We start from the raw sequence: 17,025 nt of genomic DNA, 5'->3' as shown, positions 1-17,025 counted from the left end.
GTATATATTCACAAATGCTTTTCAATTATTCATTTTTTTGTGCAATTTCTTTGTGTATTTGCATGCTTTACAGTTGAGGCATAAATGCTGGCCTCAAGAATGATGGTATGATTAAAAGAAAACCAAAGTCCTACTCCGTCTCATCTGCAGAAGACGATGCTTTTATTTCAGAATGAATGGTTGAAGGTGTCGTATTAAATGTCTGTTCCCCTTAAAAAGTATGCAATGTCCGCAGTGCACGCAGTACTATGAGAAGTTAAACCTGGGTGTGAAAGGCATTGTTATGACTTCACCCATCAACACCACATTTCAAAGCACAAAAACCAGAAAATGAAAACCCTCACTAAACACAATTTCATTTTCCACCAGACCTGTCATTATGGCCTCTGGCGATACATCATGAGCATTGAACACATGCTTGTACTTAACGCAGGCTGCCCAGTAAACACGTGCAGGCTTCAGTTTATGAAGCCATGGAGACAGACAGAACCTTGGCTCAACCGGTTGGTCGTTTTTTAGATGAAATCTGTGTACATCAAACACTCACCACCCCATTACACTGATAACAGATGAATTTTGGCTACTCTTTGGCTTCTCTTTCAAGAAAGATTTATAATAAAAGGAAATCAAAGAAGGCTATGGATTACAAACTGATGGACAATGTAGTCTGACACAGCATTTCAGAGTCAATTTTCATAAAGCGGTCACAGAAATGATAGAAACACCAACTATCACCCTCAATCACTATACTGTGTAGCCTCAATTTAAACAAGACAATATCCAATTCAATACTTAACCACAAATAAAAGATAAGAAACAGACACATCCTAATATGTAGATGATTTTATCACTTTACCTGCTTCGGAAACACAGCTTCACTGCCATGACTCCCATGGAAGAGTGACATCAGCAGATGGACTGTGTCACAGACGGGGAAATAACAAAGTTGCTAAAACAATGTCGGATGCCGCTTTAGCTGCTTCAAGTGTCATGGATTTTTGTTTAAAGTTACAGTCATCTAACAGAGCGGCTGATGCTCATAGTGATGCACTTGGAATACAGCCAAATACTGAGCATAAATAGTGAAGACAGTGGAAATAACATGCAGCTCGCCGTAATCACTGACGTGGACTGAATTTAACACACTTAAAAATTAAAAAGAATTCTGGCCAAGTCTAAACGTTTCTTCATGTGTAATTCAACAGAAAATGAATCCCCAAACATATGTTTGTGTTGTTTTATGTCTTATGATTGTTTGTATATACACAAACAATCATAAGACATACAATTTGAGCTGTGGAAAGCGGACAGACACTGTAGAATAAACAATTATCAATAAAAAGGTTAACAGCAGACTAACTCACATTGATGACACATGATTGTGAGCTGCAGCCCTAGTTGATGATAAAACATTCCGAAAATATATTCGGTCATCTTGATAATACTAAGATGAAGTGTTTAGATCAAATATTTTGTTCAGTTTAGAAGTCCAGCTTTGAGGTAGAATGATTAAGAACAGCTCCGACTCTTTTTAGGTGGCCTGAAGTTATCTTAGTTTATGAAAGACCCCGTTACTGAGAGCGTTTCCTGTAAGAACTAAGACAAACAAAAAAAAGAGTGCAGCAACATCTAAGAGACTGTCTAGTTGTGTTCTATTTCTCTCTGGTATTCTTTTATCAGCTATACAAGAGTAAATCCCAAAAGGTAGAGTGTCTTTAAGTGGCAAATTAATGAGTCAGATAAAAAACATGGAAAGCCAATTAAAATGCCACAAGTCATAATACTCTGCTCGATAATGTTGTTGAACTTTGGAATCGTTTTGATCATACAGTGTTTCCCAACATACTCGAACCGTCATTGATTTGTAAACTTACTGGATATGTAACAGAGGTCTGTGATTATTCACAGAGAAAACACTTACCCAGAAGGAAAATGAAAAACAACCTTTGCTGAGTGTCTGCCTGAGTTGGGAGGATTGTGAGAAGTGACAGATGTGACTTTGTGTAGCTACAGCTTGTGTAAGGCTCAGCAACTAGAGCCAGTAATTACACAACAAACCATGTGCAGTTAGTATTGCCATAATAACTATATTTATAGCTCAATAAATTCCCTTTCAGCTGCACCCAAAAAATTCCTAATGAAAATTTGACATTATTTGACAATTACTTCCATAGAAACACTAAATGGCAAATAATTACATGCAATCTGCTCTTCTCTTAAATACATTCACATTCAAAAAGATGCATTACTGTACGTGCAGATTTTTGCACATCTCCTGTAAGTATTAAACTCAACATCAGTGTAGGAGATGGAGGAGAGAGTCATACACATTTAAACATATCAAATGGCAGCTCTTAACTTTTGACTCCAATCAGCCTATGAAACCAAATTATCAATTAAAACAGCACACAGTTTATAAAACTATATTGTTTGCTGTTACTAAGTCAGCAGTATTAGATTTGAACGCAAACGAGCCCTGATCATATGATTCAGGAGACAAATAAAACAAACAAACATGAGAAATGCAATGTGTTCGGTTTCTAACCTTGAAATGACCCCAGAACACAAACAACTGGAACAACATTTTTGGCTCATGAGCTGAGAGGAATCTGATATGGATCATGAGTGAAAACATGAACCATGTGCTGAGAGCAAAAACATCCTGTTGGCACATGTGCGGCCGTGGGAGAACCCGGAGCCGAGACAGGAGGGTGCAGCAGGGCGTCCTATGAACTCTGGAAAATACAAAGATGTAGATAACGATCGTATCATCCTACTCCACACTTATTCTAAAACTGCACTGAGCTAAAGGTTTAAAAAAAAAAGAAAAAAAAGTGGTTCAGCTTCTAAAAAACCCCCACAAATGACAACATTTGTGACTTAGCTACTTGAGACATGTGTAGCTACTTGGAGGGGCTTCTTAGAGCAGACAGACTTTCTTCATTACCAAAAGCACAAGTCTGGTTCAAGACCTCTGAATGGAAGGTTAAGTCTATCACTGGATGGAAAAAGAAAATGAGCAAATGAGATCTTTGTAGGTGGGATTAAGAGTGGGTGATGTCATCATCCTGTGTGAGAGCCATGACTATGATGACAAGCATGAATGAGATGATCACAGCTGGTTTGTTGTCGGATGAGTTACAGAAACAACTGTTAAAATCTGCGTATTTCTTTGATTTACATGAAACATTAAACATCGTAAGAACACAAGTTTGAAATTTAGAAAAAATTTGTGCAGAGCTGGACTTCCAGACCTCTGCAGTCCGCTCCTCATCTCTGCTTCAGACTAGCTGCTCAAGGCCCTCCCTGTTGGGGGTTGAATTGCATTGTGGGTAATGAAGGCACAAGGTTTTGACAAGGAAGAAGAATACGTGGAATAAAAAAAGAGAACATCTCTGGTTCTGTTACATTGATTATTGACCCTTTTTTTTTTTTTTTTAAACTGACAATCGCATGTGCAAAGAGTGCAATGCTAAATAGGTGGAGCGCTATTGAATTAGCTGTTCCTAATATTCACCAATCAATACCATAGTTTCTTTGTCAACTGAGAATGATGTAGACAGGACGGATATGTCAACACACTGATTATTTAGAGCAAAATAACGATCTTCTCAAACAGAAAACTGCTTTATTGAACATGTTGTGACTGAATAATTTAGTAAAAACAAAAGCTACTTCAGCACTGTCCTGTGAGAGTTTAAGAGGATTTTTCACCCTCTTGTCCATGAGTTGCAGATATTTTGTAATCGCTGCTGACCATTTTGTTTAAGACATTGTTGCACTGAAGATCAACATCTTCAATGCAGGAAACCACTGAATCAAAATATGGTTGCCCTCAAATTCACAATCTATTCTTCACAATAGTTATGTTTTTGTTTGTGCGTCTTGTATATTTGATTTGCCAACAACATTGGATCTTGCATATTGGTCGTGGCTCCCGTTCTCAAAATAAATGACAGGCATTTTACCACAAAAACTGCGTAGCTCATGTCTCATTACTTTGATAACCAAGGAAACCTATTATTTTGTCTGCCATCCGAGAAAAACATTTTAAATTATATGCTTTCCTTAAGGCTGATCGGACAAGCGTTGAAAAGAACATCCCCAGTTAACCATTTCTTTTTCAACATTAAGCAGCTCTGATTTATATCAGCGAGACTTTGTTTTAGTTGTTTCTCAAGTGCTAGTGTTGTCTGATGGTGTTTTCTTGGCCCAGGTTATACAAGGACAACACAGCGCCCCTCCCCTCCAGCACAGCAGATTGTAAAGGCATCACAGCTGAAAAAGGACACCAGACCCCTGAGCACACATCACATGTTGCAATCAATTCAGTTCTCTGGCGTTTTCTTGAAAATATGGAACAAATAATGCATTTAAAGCTATTATCTCAATTGTCAATTCATTTGACAAAGTAAACATAGTGGTTACAGTTAATCAGATCCACACCCTCTTATTCTCTCCATCTAATTACATTACGTATCTAATCACAGTCACTGCATGTCAAGAACGGAGAGAAGGTGCAGTGAAAAGCATAAAGGACTCGAGGCTGGCAGGCCGAACGGGGTCTGGTATCCATTATTTTGTGGAGGGACGAACTTTCGGGGAGATTCCGCTGTTTTGACAATGAAGGAATGTAAACAGTGTTGACTTTTTACAGTTATGGCTTCAATCCACACACACAACTATTGGCTAGTTTCAGTCATACATTATCCTGGTTTAATGAAAAGGTGGACAAATCCTGAATGACTTTCCACTAACAAAGGGGCGAATACCTCATAGCTCAGATGGAAGCTAATATCCATTTATTCTAAACATGCTACGTCATTTATTTAATAACCACCATATAACAAAGGGTGGAGTTTATACACCTGGTTGACCCAACATTTGTGCCGTGCCAGAATTATCATGCAAAGTCCATGAAGTCAAAAGGATTTCTATAAAGACGGGAGCTTTTTTTTAAAGTTACAGAAAAGCAAGGAGAGTCCCTGAAGGCAGCGGCTAAATCTCTTAATTTGCAGAGCTGCTTACACAAAATCCTCTGCACTGGCAATAACCACAAGAGGACTTAAGGTGAAACTTGGGACATTCACAGAAAAAGTCTACGAAAGCATTGAAATGAGAAAAGTTATACAACTCCTTTTTCCCCAGGATAGGATTTCATAACAAAATGACAACTCTAATCCGGGAAAAGGTTTGACATCTCCGTCCACAGTCTACTCATATACCTTTACTAAAGTGAGACAGATGACTATTAGAGCCAGACCTGTGAGCTCTTGTGACGTACGAAAGAACTACATTTCCCTTATTTTATGAAAAGAGCGGGAGAGCAAGATGTTATTTTACACCAGCTCTCCAATGTCCCTCCCTTCAGTGTGTGCAGCAGCTCTCAGCTGATTCAACAAGCAGCTAATGAGAGGGCCTCAGAGAGCCGAAGCAAAACAGGGCACACACGCAATGCAGTGAACTCATGGGTGCACCAACGTTCAATAATATGTTAACATGTGCATGTACATACAGGATGTCTTCATGCTAGGGTGAATAATTATAATTCAATATAATAATAATAATAATTTTTGCAATTTTTGGGGGATTATTTTGGCTGCAATTGCAATATGAATTGTGATATTAAAAGGGAATGATAACTTGTAAATAAATAAATAAATAAAAAATGTTTTTTTTATTGAAAAAATGTAAATGATTATGGTGTAATTTTTGTGAGGATCTGTACCAATCGAAGTTGTTTTCTTAAGTCTGTAGAATATGATGTATAGGCTAGGTCGTCTCTGCAGCACAACAAGATTTAATTAAAAAAAATGGTATTTTGACAAACATTTCCCCTTTAACAGAAATTGTCCCTCCTGCGATTTGAAAGTTGCAGTAGTCCATATTGCAATTGATAAACTTTCCATTAATTGTGCAGCCCTACTTCAGGCCTGACCAAGATTCAGATCATCAGGGAATGTTTTTTACTAAATAATCTCTAATCAACAAATATTCTTCTCAGTTTTTGTACCAGATGTTATAGCCTAAAGTTAGTGTTAATGTCTAATGTAAAAGTGAGAAAGACCATTTGACGCCTCAACAGCTGAATCAGTATCCAAAAAATATTTGCATCACTCATTCAGGGTAAGTAAAAGAAAGGATAAAACTTCTATCTATCAAGGTATATTAAATGTAATTTTAACAATGATATAGCATATTTCCTTGAAGTTATAATTGAGGATGTTGACAAAATAACTTGCTGGAAATGTCCGACTTTGGCTATTCAAGTGAATAAATACCTGATGAATCACTTCATCACATTGCAATATCGCTGATTGTTCCGATTCAGTGATTCACCTGCAGCTTTACCTGTCAAACAGACAGAGATATTAAAATAAATAGCTTCCTTTGTGTAAATGGTGCAGTAAAATCTGACAGGTGACAAATCTATAATGTCTCACAGAGCACATCTTTATATCAGCCACTTCTCTCCCTCACACTCACAGTAACACAAAGGCTATTTGAAAGGTCAATAAGAGGTTTGGACTATATGTGCATTCAGTTCAATCAATCCTTAACTTCACTTCAAAGACAGGATGTTTCTACAAGTGTATCACCTTGCAGCTGACACACAGTTGGCAGTAATATGCTTGACATCTAAAAAGAAAACAGACAAAAGCCAACACTTAAGTTTTCCTGTGAGCTGCTTTGGCAAACGTTACGCAAATTGGCTCCGGAACAAAAGACTCCAGCGCCTGAGAAACACTTTAACGGCTTCTAAGTGGTATCTAATCGCCAAGTGAGTTCACAATTACAGCAGGATCGTCTGTTTGCTTTATGTGATGTATTTACATCAACGCCGCCAGAGAAGCATCCCGAGCTTTCAACAGCGACTTCTTTATCTACGTTAAAAGAAAGTGGGAGGTTATTAATATTTTGTGACAGACAAATATGCCTCTTTCTACAAATTCAGCTTTTGGGATAAAACGTCTTTTGAGATCACTTGTTGACCTAATAGTTGCTTTTTAACATTGACTTTAAACTTGCTGAGTAAAAGTGCAAAATCTTGGCCCCAAAGCTGTTTCAGAAATGATATTCTACTGCCCATTTTCTACAAAATAAACATAAATATATCCTTTATTTTGCACAAATCATCCAGCAATTTAAGATGCCATTTGAGTTGGGGTTGAGGATTCCTTTTAAGTAATAATCCTTGAATTAAAGGTTATCTATTGTCAAAACTTTTCCTGCATTAGCCATTAAATGTCTTTACATTCTGTAATTATATCTCAATATAGTAGTTTTCATTCTCTCATTCCTGCACTAAGGAATCACAGGAAACATTGCAGCACATGATTCAGGATTTGTCTTGTTTTTATTCAATCTCATTGATACCAGTCTCACCGTTATCTTTAATGTGCAAGAAACTGAATCTGCAACTATTTGTGACTGACTTCTTAATTAAGACAATGGGAGTTTGTTTGGCTGCACTAACAGCGATTGCTGTAGTATATAAATATTCATGTGCGTCACCAAAACGTCCAGAACGGAAATCTTCAGGAATATAACTTGATTCTTTAAAACCACTTTCACTTCTCTAGCTTTGGTAAACAAATACCCACATAATTATATATTATATTATATATATATGTATATATATATAAAAATGTCAGCTTTCTTCTGTGCCTCCGTGCTCAAAACGGCTCCTCTCTCCTCTCAACTCCTGCTGGGTTGCCAAGCAACTGCGCTATCAAATAAATGCACTAAGTGCCACATGTTGCAGTACTTTCCTGCCGACAAAGATGACAGCGGGCCAGAGAAACAAGACTCAATGACCCCGAGGTCACACGGACCAGAAGGTCTCAAAATAATTAGAAACAGACTTTACGTTTTTTCCTATTATCAGTCCATTATGACGACACATTAACAGACAGTTTTTAATTTACACAGCAGCATCTTTGCATCAGATCATCCAGTCCAGAAAAATAAGACATGTAGCACGAAGCTGCTGTTGGTAACATGTTTGGGTTATCGTCTCCTCAGTAATCTCTCTTGTGCGAGTGCTGCCAAGTGATTACAAAACGCTGTGCATTCCTGGTGCCTGGTATCTACTGAGTTAGATCCCCCACGGAGCAAAGGGAGTCAGTCTCGCTTAACAGGCCGAGGGTTGCACTGTAAAGATTACATTGGGCTATTGGGAAATCATTGACATTTCACATTCATCTGCATTTTGTAACATAGGGTCATACACGCCTCCATTAAAAGACACAATGAATCTGTGCAGGATTTTAGAGATGGGAATTCATTCCTCGATGACTCAACCTCTGCGTTATCTCCTGATATGTCCAATCAGAGTTCAGAGTTCATGCATAACGGAACAGCTCTGAGGAAATTAACATAATTCAGTTAGGGTCTCGTATGAAATGACTGCCCTTGGACTAACTTCTATTTATCCCCTCCCTTTCTCTTTTGTTCAAGAGTAGAATATTCTGCCGTCTGCCAGGAATCGATCAATAAGGTACTCTTATAAATATGCTTTTTCTCTCAAATCACGGCAAGTGGAGAAAAGGCAGATTGTCCTGGATGTTGAATGAGGAGAGAGAACAACAAACCAAAACCCGAGGTTCTCCAAAGATAAACACGGAAAGCTCTTGGGGGGAGTGGTTAAGGGCCGGGTGGTGTGTGTGTGTGTGTGTGTGTGTGTGTGTGTGTGTGTGTGTGTGTGTGTGTGTGTGTGTGTGTGTCTCTGGATTTTATGCGTGTGGGGCGATTGCGCGTGCGGGACAAGTCAAGGGTGCCCCCCTGAGAAACTTTTTCTAAAATAGCAACCGCAAACCAGACAGAATGTAAATCTGCACTTTGAAAAGGGTTGAAGAAAAAAAAAAGAGATTTGAGGGACGTAGAAAAACAGGTATTCATTTCAGCCCATTTACAGCTCCAGAAGCACAGAAATGGGTCACAGCACTCCAGCTCCACTCGGACGGCTGAAATAGGACTCCTGGTTTTATTTTCTTGAGTAATGAATTACAGGTTTTTCCGCCGACTGAAGCTCAATTATATTACAGCTCCTGAAAGCCTCATCATGTCCAGGATGAAGGAATTCAACGCGTAAGCAAAGTCGAATAGAATTGTTTAATTGTATCAGCATGTCTCGGGGAAATCAGAGAGAAAGGGAGAGAGAGAGAGAGAGAGAGAGAGAGAGAGAGAGAGAGAGAGCAACTGAGCAAGGCAACAGCAAGGCACAATGAAAAATCCAGCAGTGAAATCAAGTGAACGATTTAAATTCATGACTGAATATTCTGATGTGCGTTTGCTTCTCATACAGCTTCCTCGTTCAAAATGTCTTCTATAAAGATAAGATAAGATAAGATAATCCTTTATTAGTCCCGCAGCTGGGAAATTTACAAAAAACAGACACACTATGAGAGATTTTGTCAATCTAGGTGTTTGTGATTTTCTTGCCAAACACTTTGGGCTGCAGAGTGCAGGAAAAAACTATTCTAACATTTAGCCAACAAAACGATTTCTTTTCTTTAACATTTACTGGCGTAGAGGTTTTTATTGAGTTATATTCTTAAAAGGCAGTATGATATATTGCGGTCAAGCCAAAACTACACGTCTCCATATTTGGTGCTTTTAACATTTTTAGCTAACCTAAAGGAAAAAATGTTTTTAACAGGCTGTTTTTCCTGTTTCATGAGAAGTTGACATTTTGGAGAAAGATGGGTTTCCATTGGACAGACATGGCAGTGCTTTGCAAAAGGTGCAGCAGTGAGAAAAGTAATGTTGGAAACAAGATGACAAGAGTTATTGAGCATGAACCGCTGGAGCTAGCACGGCTAGCAAGCTAATTTCAGAATGTCCTAAAGTTGAAAAGGATACATCTCCTTCCAAACACTTATTTTTCCTTTATCTTTGTCCTTGCAATTAATTAAAGCCACATAGTACCCGTCCTACACATGTCATCCATCATGACAGCAGATAAACAAGAATATATACAATCAATACTTCATAAACAAGCAGTCAATCGTACCCTTTGTCTCAAATTGACATCGGGAGAGTCTCACTATTTCAAAAGGTCAAAGTTCAGTCAGACTGAACTATTTGCATGGCAAATTACACAGAACCTCTTACTGACAGAAGCGAATGCAGCGCTACTTTGATAAAATAAATGCTGGGAAGATTTTTTTGGTCTCGATTTTGTCACATTTTGTACAGAATCCAGTCAGAATCTGGTTTAAACATTACAATATCTCCAAATGACAGATGTCAACCTCATCTGAGGGAAAACTAAATTTTCACCTAGAAAGAATTTCCTCTCCAGTGCCAGATCCGTCTATTGTTTTTCACTCTTTACAGCATTTTTCCAGAAGCTCATCTGTGTAAGATTTCCTCTCAAAGTTTCCTGCTTCCTCTTTCACATCAGACTTATCTGATGGCATTACATGAAATGGAGTACTGCACCTATAAATTGATGTAACCTAAGTATTGTGCCTAATTATCAATTATGGAGATCATGATTAGACATGGGGCAATATGAGCTAAGCTATAGGGGTAATAAGCTTAAAACGACACTAAAACATCCTATATTAACTTTAACTTACATTTAGTTAAAAAGCAAATATCTTTATTTCGTTCATATATCTTTTTATATTCCCCCAAAACATTTTAGGTAATGTTTTTTTAACTAACTTAAATAAGTTCCCCCTGCATAAATAAAAGAGAAATTAATTAAAAAAATAACAACATGACAGCCTTTTTTCTGACATGATAATTCACGGTTTGTTTTGTTTTTTATATTGGGCTCTAATTTTCACTTCTCTATCATGATAGTGACCTAGGTGACTTTTATCAAGTCAGCCAATATTCACGATTATCCCGATTAGAAGAAATTCACCACAATCAACTTATTGTGTTTTTTTATACTGATGGTGGATCAAACCCTATATCGTACAATCCCTAATCATGATGTATGATTATATGCAATAAATGGGCAACCGGACTATCAACTTCTTAGCCACAAAACTGAGTGCAAGACACAAAAACTTGTGTTTCAGCTGTGTGTGGAGTGTTTTCAATCATATTTCTGCCAGGGTTTGGTTGGATTAGAAGGTGAGGGTTGTGTTGTGGTTTTAGGATTAAAACCAACAACTTCACAGTGGTTCTGATGGAAGCTGGAACAACTGAGCAGTGTTCAAATGCTCAAGAGGGAGCAATAGAGGGAGAGACCGAGAGAGAGACGGAGGAGAGAGAAAGCCTGCAGCACATTCCCCACAAGACACTCACTTCCTGTCTGTGAGTCTTACTCAGCACCCAGGAGGAAGAGGAGGATGAGGCCCTCACACACACACACACACACACACACACACACTCTCTTCATTATGTGGGTAAAGAAGCCAGAGAAATACAATAAAACAATAAAGAATAAAAAGGGGAAATACTGAAAATTAAAATAATTATAAGGGCAATTTTTCCTTCTCAGAGGAAGAGTTTCCACTGGCTTCCAAATTAATATATTCATATTATTTTGCGTCCTAAAAATGAAGTTGTGCATGAGAAACATTTCAACACACATGTTAAGAACAACTATCATTAGCATCCTCTACACAGAGGGCTTTAGGTGAAGTGATAATATTATCACCGCATACAGAGAATACCTGTGAAGACCTTTCTCATTATCATTAAATGCAACAACAGTTCTTTTCCATTCTGAGACAAAGCCACCTAATAACAGTCTGCAGTTTGGGAGCTGGAACACAAATTAGTTCAGTGAAGAAAATGATTCACTTAGCCTAATTGTAGGCTGTTGTTGCAGTTGCTCAGCAAACATGTTGTTAAGTTGCGCGCACACACACACACACACGCACGCACGCACGCACGCACGCACGTACGTACGCACGCAACTAAACTCTCGTCATTACTACTCTGAGCTGGGAAACCTCAAATTGACCCATACACAACTGAACACGTCAGGGATGTGTGCTTAAAAAAGGAAATGTAGACTGTCTCTGTTTGGTTGAAGAAAATGTTACATCTTTCCCACACTTGCCCCCTGTCTCTTAACTTTATAATGAATGTTTTAAAAAAAAAAAAAAAAAAAAAAAAAAAAAAAGGTCCCCAAGTCCTCTTTCACTGTTCCCGGTACACATAAAACTATCTTTCAAGTTTTCATGCCCGTGTCGAGGCATCCAAGCCATTAACTTGGGAGTTCTATTCTGAGGTGCCAACAGTACAACAGTTAAACCCAGATGGCTGGCAGGGTGAGATTTTGTTGTCACTTTACACTATTTACTGATCTTAGCCCAGCAACCTGCGTCGCTGCCAATGCCAGAGACAGTAAATTTGTAATTGCTAAGCAGTTAACTATTTCCATTTCCTCCCTGATGCGAATGGTGCTAGAGTGGGGGCGTAAAATACTGCGGATCCAAATAACGGGTAGTCCAAGTGTGTATGCTGGGAATTTGTTCGGTTTGAAGACATGCTGGTGAGTTACCAACATATTTTAAGGGGCACAAAGTGCTTCTGGGTTATTTTAACTCTCCAAATGTATGCAACCCTGACTGTATAGCTCCTCACCAGTCTGTTGTCCTACTATGACCCCTTTTTCTAAGAAACCTAGTTCATCATTAGCAAAAACATTTTAAAATTCCTGACTAAAAGCTAATATAATTGCCTTTATGGCCGTAGACTTCACATGCATTGGGGTAAATGCACTTACAGGCGATCACATTTCTCTTGCCATTCCTTAAAAATACAGTGAGCTGTCTGGAATATCAATAAAACCCAATGACTGAATGAAATGCTGAGGGTGAGATAGAAATAATAACTAAAAACTCAAATAGTAAAGAATGCAGAAAAATTAAACAACATGAATACATTTTTTTCTAACTATTTCATACACATTACATTTATTAATTAAAGGTATCCATAAATACAATTAAATTGATGTATTTTGTTTTCTGTCATCTGCTACGAGTCCTTCGTTATTCTTTTGGTAAAGATTTGACAACTTCCTTCATTTTATATCCAGAAAAAGAAAATTGGAGGAGAGAGATTTCACATCACTTCTATGGAGGCAACACATTACATAAAATCATTGAGCATCTACAATTAGTGGAGCGATTTGAATCAACTTTAAATCAACCAAACTCTTAGCTAAGAGGTCTATGACAAAGGCACGTAATCTGGCAAACACACATGTTTCAGGCTCATTTGTCTGTTTGTTTACCTGCATCACACCATAATCCCTAATCCTAGCAATTAGCTAGCTTCTCATGTAAACAATGTCAACACTGAGAGACCAAAGCAAAAGTAAGTGATTGAAGTAATCAGGAATTGATCAGCCAATTATGAATCGGGTTCAAAGGACACCAAAGACACGAAGATGATCAATTTACTGGATTATCATATACTGCCGACATAAAACTTAAAACTAAAATGAATCAACTGTTTTAGTCCTTAATATATTCATGCTGTCCTAACATTTTTCCTAAATTCTTATTTAAATTAGAGCTGCTACAATAAGTTAATTAGTTTGATTAGTTGATCAACAGAACGTTTTTTAAAGACTATTTTGATAATAAATTAATTAGTATAATTTTTCTTTTCTTTTTATAATATTAATTTTATTAACTGAATATCTATTTAAACTGCTTTTCAGGCAAAAAAAGACATTTAAAGACGTCACCTTGGGTTGGTGGGAAATTTTGATGAGCATTTTACACTTTTGTGTGACCTCTTAAAGGGTTACAGATCAATACAGTCATCTGGCAGATTGATCAATTATGAAAAGCACTGTCAGTTGCAGCTCAATTTTAAACGTCTTGTTTCTTTCCAAATCAATGTGTGTGCCTATTCTTTGTGCATTGTATTGATTAATCTATCAGTAGGTATTTTCACTACCATTTGGGAAAAAAAGAAAAAGCTATAAATTGATGTATCCGTCTTTCACTCAAAACCTCTTATGAGGAGTAGGAATATGTTATCCATAAGCAAGAGAGTGAATTAATGTTTAGCATACTGTACAAAAGCAAGTGCACCTCACAGCAGTTTACTTAAAAAATAATCACTGACATAATCATTTGTAAAAGTAGTGCTTGCTGCTGAAACAGGTGGCCAGTTGAGCCCCCTATAAATGCCAACTAGTGCAGGAACATTACCTGGATCTAATAAAAAGTAGCAATGCTGAGCTATGGTTGTTTGGGAAGTGATCGCAGCATGAATCAACCCATAGGTTCTTTCCAAGGGTCAAGCCCTCGTAATTTTCCAGGAAAGAGAAGCCAGAGATACCGTCACGAACAATAAAACACAAAGTGAAAATATACGTGAGTTCCCATAAAGTGATTTCATTAGAGTCCAGATTCTAGCCTTGAGGACAAGATGTACCACGTCAAAGCCTGCAGCTCGTCCAATCAAAACACAGCCAGATGTTACGGAGATCTGACCCAACTTGAGGAGACTAAAAGAGCCTTATTTTGGGGTTTGAATATACACCTATGGCTATGATCTCTGAAACAAATCTAGACTACAACTATAGCTTTTGGTCCTCATGTGCAAAACACCAACAGATGCTTAGACTGTGTAGCTTCTAACAAGAAACCAGACATCCTGGATTCTTCCTGAAGGCCAGAGGCCAAAGGACAAACCAGTTTCACAGTTGAGATACTGTGGCATTTAAAACCTGAACCTACAACTGACCAGAAAAACTAGGAGGCAGATGAACACAGCAGTCGTTTCTGTTCCACAACCTCGCTGCAATGTCAACATGAGCGATGTCACCCGTGATGTCATGATGCAGCAGTTGTGAAACAAGATGTTGGCAGCGATACGAGACCTCACCAACAAAACTGTAAAGCCCCAGTAGACTGGATAGCACAAACATACGTAAAAAAAACACAGACGCTTTAAGGACGTGGCGCAAGGTTTTGTCCGGGACACTCGGATTTGGGGCCGGCCTCTAAGTTAAGTTGTTTTCCTGGAAGAGTTAGGGATGACATGGAGCTTTGAGGAATGTACCGAGCAGAGAGGCAGCAACCGGGACATTCTCAAGGGGAACTACGTCTCTGTCTGTGTGTGTGTGTGTGTGTGTGTGTGTGTGTGTGTGTGTGTGTGTGTGTGTGTGTGTGTGCATTTCTTGAGTGTATAGGATAAACTAACTTCAAGACCAGACCGCTTAAATCACAACTTAGGCATTACAAACGAACTGCTTCCACCAAGTTACAATGATAAAACTTTACTTGTTGAGTATGCTTGTTTTAATTACAGTACAATTATGACTGAGGTTCCTCTTAAGGACTTGTTTGGCTGCTTCTCGGCCGCCTTTGAAATCACAAAGAATCCAGCTCATTCCCCTAAGGCTCACATATGCAACACTCTGTTTTAAAATGTGTGATAAATGATCTCAAGCTCTGAGTCTCCAGGGACTGGCCTGGCCGGTCGTTGCTTGCTTAATGCTCACCATCACTTGTAAAAAAAAAAATACAGTAAAAGTCAACATGATAGTGAACAACAACAATAAGATTACCTTTTGTTTCAAAAGTAATCTTGTAGTAAGTTTTGAGGCAGAATTCCTCAACAATAGTCGCGAAAATGTCATTTTCAAATGAAAACTGTACTTGTTTACGTCCTCTTTATACGTTTTACAGATAAGTAAGCAAACTCCTTGTTCAGGGTCAAAATCAGTTTAGTCTACAAACAAATAAATGCACACCATGGGAGTCTGTGCAGCGCCAGCCTGTGGTCGGGGCATGTTACTACCTCCATATGCACATCCTTGATCTTTTTTTTTTTGTCTCATGTCGTTGACCTCTTCAACTTTCTGTTCAAACTTCCAACTTTTCCTAAACAATCTACACCCAAATCATCTCAAAGCTACCAACTTATTTCCATAGTCAACGTGTAATTTACTTTAAAAACACTAATTGAAAGCCCAGAGCTAATTGACGCCTTAATTGTCTTAATTGATTCGTTCCGGATCACAGTCTCCTGAGCACGCAAAGGAGTGCCAACATTTGAAGTTACTAAAAAAAAAAAGTAATCTGGTAAAGTTTACTTGTGTGAGTCTAACATAAATAAAAGGCCGTAAGAGGGCGGATAAAGTGTGCAGCTTCTCGGAAACAACGGGACCGGAGATGAAACGTGGACCGGATAGAAGTTAAAACCGCATAAACCAGTGAAAATACTTACATTTTCCGCTAAACTTTGAAATGAGTTGTTTAATTTAAATTTACCTAATAACATGACTTCCAACTTTTTACGGTCCACCCGAAACCTCTCCTCGGTCCACTCCGGGTCCGGCAGCGGATGGAGTCCGCTCAGGTCCTCCTCTGATCCCGGTAGAGGGGAGTCGGTGCTGCGCTCGCTGTTTGAGCCCTGGTCCGACTGCTGCAAGTATCCGCTCAAAGCGTCGCACTGGGCAGCCATTGCGCTGCTCAGCAAACTTCTCCAGTGGCCACTGCGTTTTAATTAAAAGTTAGGGTCGAGCTGAAGCAAAAAAAAAAAAAAAAAAAAAAGGCAGATGGGACTTCTGTGAACTTTTTTTATTCCGTCACTTCGCGGTGCTGTGCGGGGATCATTGCGGCGCAGTTTGGGGAGACCTTCCTCTGCAGTTTTCTTCAAGCCCCTTCGTTTTGCCCCATTTACAGGCGGACTTCTAAAAATAGGCAGGAGGAGCACACTGGGTCCACCAGCTAGAGGTTGTCCTCTGAGTTAACGGTGCGCGTTTCAGCACACAGCAAACATACCAACCAACTCCTCGAGAAAGTTTCACGTGTCACACTGCAAAAAAAAAAAAAAAAAAAAAAAAAAAAAAAAAAAAAAAAAGTCGGGCTCCTCCCAGAAACACCCTAAAAAAACATCTTCCTCCCCCAATGCTTCAAGTGAAGTCTCAAAACTTTTGTATTTGTGAGAAATTCACTAGATTCAATTTGTTTTTCGTACTGTGGGACACAACTTTTATTTCTCATTTATGTGAAACTGTTGAGAGATTATAGCCAATTATAGCAAACAAAATCATAGTTATTATGAGCTAAAAATTCTATACCA

The 17,025-nt window shown here is 38.5% G+C and overlaps 1 protein-coding gene across 1 annotated transcript in view; it reads right to left on the bottom strand.

Annotated features, from left to right (window-relative positions):
* LOC129092280 (protein bicaudal C homolog 1-like) overlaps window positions 1-16,458 on the bottom strand; it is a 55,120-nt gene extending 38,662 nt beyond the window's left edge. The window contains 1 exon segment of the mRNA XM_054600174.1: window positions 16,212-16,458. Coding sequence (XP_054456149.1) covers window positions 16,212-16,404 — 193 coding nt within the window. The 5' untranslated portion in view covers window positions 16,405-16,458.
* Between the last annotated feature and the right edge of the window lie 567 nt (window positions 16,459-17,025).

Source organism: Anoplopoma fimbria, chromosome 6 (genome assembly GCF_027596085.1).
Source record: "Anoplopoma fimbria isolate UVic2021 breed Golden Eagle Sablefish chromosome 6, Afim_UVic_2022, whole genome shotgun sequence".
In the NCBI taxonomy this organism is placed as follows: domain Eukaryota; kingdom Metazoa; phylum Chordata; class Actinopteri; order Perciformes; family Anoplopomatidae; genus Anoplopoma; species Anoplopoma fimbria.
The sequence above is the reverse complement of the archived record's forward strand: the minus strand, read 5'-3'. Positions and strand labels throughout refer to the sequence as shown.